Consider the following 5590-nt stretch of genomic DNA (forward strand, 5'->3'; position numbering starts at 1 on the left):
AGGCAGCAAAGGAACACGCGTGTACTTGTCGTGCAGGGTTCGTCAGAGCAAGCCGGCGCGGGGAAAGCTGCAAATCTGCCTCAGTCAATAACTCTTGATGGTACGAGCCCATAAACGATTCTGCGTAGATAGCACAGCTCCCGAGGGCGCCAACTTGAATAAAATATAGGGGGCGGGGGCAGGTAAGCCCCGCCCCGCATAATCGATCACATGACGCAGTGTACGCGCACTATTTGAATGGCCCATCAACTTGGGGGAGGCACAAATATTTTATGGGGGGGTCCGAAGACCCCCGCCCGCCAGGAGTTGGCTCCTATGATCCCTCCCCACCAGAAAAAAAATAATACCCAAGGAGAGAAAGTATATGCGTGCGTTATTTGGAAGCTGATCTGTAGGTGTGTTTCTGAACACGCGGTTCTTGTTTGTGTGCACCTACAATCGAGGCGTCCGTGTGCACAGATGCCCGCGCTTAGGAATACACGTGCCTGCGCGGTGGCTTCTTCCATGGACGTGTGATGTGCTTGCGCGTGACGATCGAGGCTTAAGGCAGCCTGCGCATTGGCCTGGCGTTTCTGTTCAAGGAGGAGCTATTTCCTTAAAGGGGGGCCTATGAGTGGGGAGGATATTCCACTGCGGGTGGGGGTGGGAGGACCTCGCGTGTCTCCCCCTTCAAGAGGACACGGAACTGGGCGAAGCGTCGGGCGTGGAGGACCTGCTGGATCTGTCCGAGGCTGCCTCGCTGGCTTCCTTGGCCGAGCCGCTGAGGGCGGCGGGGGCTCCGGCCAGACCCTCCTTCTCCCTCTTCTTCTGCTTCATCCTTCTGTTTTGGAACCAGATCTTCACCTGGGTCTCGTTGAGCTCCAGCGTGGCCGCGATCTCCACCCGCCTGGCTCGGGTCAGGTACTTGCTGAAGTGGAATTCCTTCTCCAGCTCCGTCAGCTGCTTGGTGGTGAAGTTGGTCCGGATGGTGCTGGCGTGGACGGCCAAGCCGTAGTCGGACACGGTCGCTGTTCAGAGACGAGCCACAAAGCCAAAGCAAAGAGGGGGGGGGAGAGGAAGCAAGGAAGCCACGCGTTAGAATTGCAGCCCCCTCGGGTCTAAAATCAGAAGCACATACACGCCCACCCACGGGGGAGCTTTGGATTATTCCCCCATTTCCACACCACCTGCAGGGTCTGTAGGAACAGGTCTGTGGCTATCAAGCAGTCAGGGATAGGTGCACTCTGCAGATGCTCAAAGGCAGGCTTTTCCTCAGGAACATTCTAGGAGTACGGCCACTGAGGGTCCTTTTTACTCCTGATGTGAGGGCTCCTACTCTTTCACCCTAATCTAGGATCCTAGAAGATTGTGTTGTGACGATTGAGGCCCACGATGACACTTTACATTATTCGCCATTGCCGTTTAAAACAACTTTACCGGTTCCCCCCACCTTTAACCGTTTCTGTTTATTTACTTCTTCTTTTTTGTACTCCGCCTTTCATCCACAAGCGCTCCCAAGGCAGCTTACAAGAGAAACACATCAAATCAGTTCGCCGCTGTTTGTATATTTTTAATGGAATATTCGTTCTCCTATACTGCCCTTCTCCTGCAGCAGCCTATGGCGGGTAACAATATTATTGCTTATTATCATTTGTAGTTTTAAGGCATCTTAGTTTTAATAGTTTTATCTTGATACTAATACCATGCCATCCGTTCTCCTGCCAAAATTGCAATTCCAACGCTCGACAAAAAAGGCCGAAAGAAGTGCAGGCTGCTCGCACAAGTACCAAAAGCGCACACTAACCTTTTGCGCAAACCCTACACACACACACACCATTCTCATAATGGTTCAAAGGCACCGAATGTTGAGTAGAAAAAAACCTGACAACTGGAGTGGAGAGGCTGGAACAAGACAGGAGGACAGAGAAACGCAGAGAGAGATAAAGGGCAGAAAGAACCATCTCATTGTCTAGATAGGTCACTTCCTGGTTCACACAGAGAAGCTATTTTTCAATGTCTCCTGGAAGCTGGGGAACTCTGCCCGTAGGCATTAGTGGAGAAAATAATTTAATTTTTTACATCCCCCCCCCCAAAAAAACCCTAAACGGAGAGAAAAACCTTAAAAGCACCCAAATGAGGACTAGGTATGTTCAGTGGGTACGGGGATACTGGCTTTGGGAGATAAGGAAGGACAACGAAGGAAAGAGAGCGGAATAGAATGACTGGAACTCTGAACAAGAAGCACTTAATGGTGCAACATTTTGTTGCAGGGACCCACTTGTAAGTTTTAGGTTACAAGTGTGTGCGTTGCCTTGGGAACCGCGTGGCAAACAGGTGATTCGCCCACTGGATTTATTTCGGATAAACTTATCAACCGAACTACTGCTTCACGTGGTCCGTAAAGTTAAACAGGATCCGGGGCTAAACTCTGGTGAACTCAGCTGTTAGCTCTGACCCAGCCTGATAAGAAAACTCTCCCAATAAACATTCCAGCCAATGCTTAATTGCTAGGAAAAGACACGCCGGGAAATTGTGATACCATCTTCTACATCCCGGGTGTGAGAAGACTCTCTGTGGTTAGTGACGAGGGGGGTATACTCTGCACCTGCTCAGGGGCACACTCTATGCTTCTAACTGCACTGCTCCAGGGCTGAGGCTAAGCGTCAGAAACAGATGCTCAGGCTGATTCTGAAGTCCTGTACCGGGTATCTTTATCCGTCCCTCTGTCCATTCATCGCCTCTACGCCGGACCTGCTTCCCAGTCCCCCAAACGGACCGGTCTTTTCCTTAATTTCATTTTTTCCCCTACTGCTGCTTGCAAATTCCTCTGATTTCCCCCAGTCAGATCTATTGGGGTCGTTCTTACATGGCTAAGATTTGTTCTTTTCTTTTTAAACCAGCTGAATAAACTGAAAGATAACAAAATAAAAAAAATCCTTCCAGTAGCACCTTAGAGACCAACTAAGTTTGTTATTGGTATGAGCTTTCGTGTGCATGCACACTTCTTCAGATACTTCTTCATATACTTTTCGCGTGCGTGCACACTAAAGCTCATACCAATAACAAACTTAGTTGGTCTCTAAGGTGCTACTGGAAGGATTTTTTTTCTATTTTGCTTCGACTGCGGCAGACCAACACGGCTTCCTACCTGTAACTTGACAGATAACAAACAGCGAGGAACTTTGGGGGCAATTCAGGCGACATTCTCCTGCGTGAGCGCCATTCGTTTGGAATGGTTGCTGCCCACAGAAGTCCAGGAGTACTCCTCCAAGAGAAGGCGCATCCCTACCCTCCAAGGAATTAAAGACTCCAAAGCAACCCTAAAGGGAATTGTGCGAAGCTCGGCCACCCCAGCCTCAGAGGATGCTGCCCTGCAGAAAAACCCAGCGCCGGGCTGAGTCTTCCATAGGAAAGGCCAGGACTGCTGTAGCTGGTACTATGCCTCACATGCACCCAATGGACACTTCCCAGTTCCTACATTTAGAGGGGATGGGTCTCGCGGGCTTTGCGCGTGCCCTGACTGACTACAGCAGTAGGAAACTTGTCTTCAGGATGCCATGCCCACCACTAGACTCCTCTACCCTTGTGGGTGAATGGTGTGAGGCAGTCCTGATTTTCACTGGCAGAGGCTTGGTGGAGCAGCGTTTAGCAGTAACCCTGTGGCTGCTGCTGCTGCGGGCAATTGCAGGTGTGAAGAAGCAGCCACAGGACCACCATTCTCGACTCGGCTCAGACATGCCTTTATAACACGCGCGTGGGGGAGGGGGAAACACTGATTCTCTTCTCGTGGGCATGGACCGAAGAGTGAAAGTGCCGCGGAATGTTAGAAGAGCTGGTTGCGCGCGTGCGCATGTGTGCCTCTATATGCTGGGTTAAACCCCAACCAAATGAACTGGTGTCGCGTTTTCTGAGTGCTGTGAGCAGCCCTGAGAGGCAATGTCCGTCTGAAAAGCGGCATAAACATATCACATAATGAATGAAACAAGCCTGCCTGCCGCATAACCAGATGGGGAGGTGATCCCTGGGAAGGAAAGATCCCGTCCTTTTCTCCACTAGATCCCATTCTGCAGCTTGAACCCCCGTCTGCCTCTCAGGGCCTAAAGCTAACGCTGGCCTTCTCTCTCCCCTCGGGCAACTTTGGAAACAGAGGCAGATTGTACCATCCGTTTCCTTTCCACCCACGCCCTCTGTTCTACACACTCACTTAACCCATTATGGTTTCTGCGTTCTGGCCAGAGATGGGAAAGTTGGTGATGGCAGGGCCTAAGAGTATTGTTTTTCTGGACCAGATCCTGCCTCCATGTGACTCCACAAGTCACGTGCTCTTGGGATGCTCTGGAGTAAGGCACGACGGAGACAACCACCACCTTCCAGTGGAGGGGGAAAACATGGAAAGCAGCCTCTGCCAGCCTCCCCTCGTCTTGTAAAAGGGAACCGAGGGGGCTTTACCTGTTTTAGGAGGGTTCCTTTTCACTTTCATCCATTCGAAGGTCTGGGTGGTGGCCGTGGCGGTGGTGGTAGCCATGGGGCATGGCTGGGCCGAGCAAGCCCGCGGGTCTTTGTTCTCCTGTAAGGGCGGGGAAAGGTTGCCAAAAGCCCCTTGCAAATAGCCACCCTGCTCAGGCCCATAGAGGTGGGGCTGGAACTGGCTCGGGGTGGCGCAGAAACCGTCAGGTAAGCTCCCGAGGCTGGAAGAAGAGGAAGACGAGGAAGAAGGAGCCACGCTGGCCGGGTAGGCCGAGGGCTGGAAGTAGCCTCCATCCGTCTCCTGGGGGCCGAGGAAGAACTGCTGGTTGGCGAAGCTTGGGCTGCAGTTGGGGGCTGCCGAATATCCTGTGCCCGGTGGCTGGGATGACCCCGCGAAGGAGATGCCAAGGCCAGTAGGGTTGGGAGGAAGAGGAGGAGGGTAGCTGGAGTTCTGCTGCTGTTGGTGGTGGTGCTGGTGGTGCTGGTGGGCGTTGAGCCCAGCAGCGCCCACCCCCGTCGTCCCGAAGCGTCCCTCTTGATGATAGCTGTCACAGGAAGGAGAGGTACCTGAGCAAGATGGGAAGGAAGTTGTCCCTTGGTCGAGATGCTGGTAGTCCTTGGGCGCGTAGGCGCTCGTCCCACGGTTACAAATTGCATAGTCTAAGAAGAAGTTCATTCTAGGTATTGTTCCTTTGCCAATGATGGAAGAGGGTCAGCCTGTTTTACGGGGATCCCTTCTGCCCTACAACCTTTAGATAGTATGTCAAAAGTTAACTAGGAAAAAGAGAGAGGGGGAGAGAGAGAGAAACCTTCCCATCTACGGATCTCCAGCCCTGGAGCCCCCCATACCCCCACCCCTCCTTCCCAAAGCCTTCAGGGTGGGGGTGGGGGTGGGATGGAAAGGTGGGGGTGGGGTGAGGGGTGGAAGAGGGGGTCTGGACCACGTGGTCGCCATCAAGCCCAATGAACAAATGCCTCCTGAAGTTTGTCAGATATCTACCATCATCCATCAAGTCCTTGACATTTGCATGACAAAGGAACTTCAATCAAACTTTTCCCCATCGATCTGATTAACAACACGGATACGTCAAAAGGTCCCCCCACCCTCCTCAAAGACTTCGGAAGAGAAGGGAGGGGGGCAAGG

The 5590-nt window shown here is 52.3% G+C and overlaps 1 protein-coding gene across 1 annotated transcript; it reads right to left on the reverse strand.

Moving 5' to 3' along the window:
- Positions 1-247: 247 nt before the first annotated feature.
- On the reverse strand, positions 248-5246 carry HOXB1 (homeobox B1). The gene is made up of 2 exons (XM_083583452.1): positions 4429-5246; positions 248-1007 (listed from the first exon to the last, which is right to left on the reverse strand). The coding sequence occupies exons 1-2, from the start codon at positions 5120-5122 to the stop codon at positions 670-672; spliced, it is 1032 nt and encodes a 343-aa protein (XP_083439578.1). The 5' UTR covers positions 5123-5246; the 3' UTR covers positions 248-669.
- Positions 5247-5590: the final 344 nt, after the last annotated feature.

This window comes from Podarcis filfolensis, assembly GCF_964270895.1.
Source record: "Podarcis filfolensis genome assembly, chromosome: 13".
Lineage (NCBI taxonomy): Eukaryota > Metazoa > Chordata > Lepidosauria > Squamata > Lacertidae > Podarcis > Podarcis filfolensis.

Coding starts and splice junctions, on each gene's coding strand:
- HOXB1 (XM_083583452.1), bottom strand. CDS start 5,122: ATGAACTTCTTCTTAGACTATGCAATTTGTAACCGTGGGACGAGCGCC. Junction 1,008..4,428: donor AAGGAACCCTCCTAAAACAG/GTAAAGCCCCCT, acceptor GTCTCTGAACAG/CGACCGTGTCCGACTACGGC.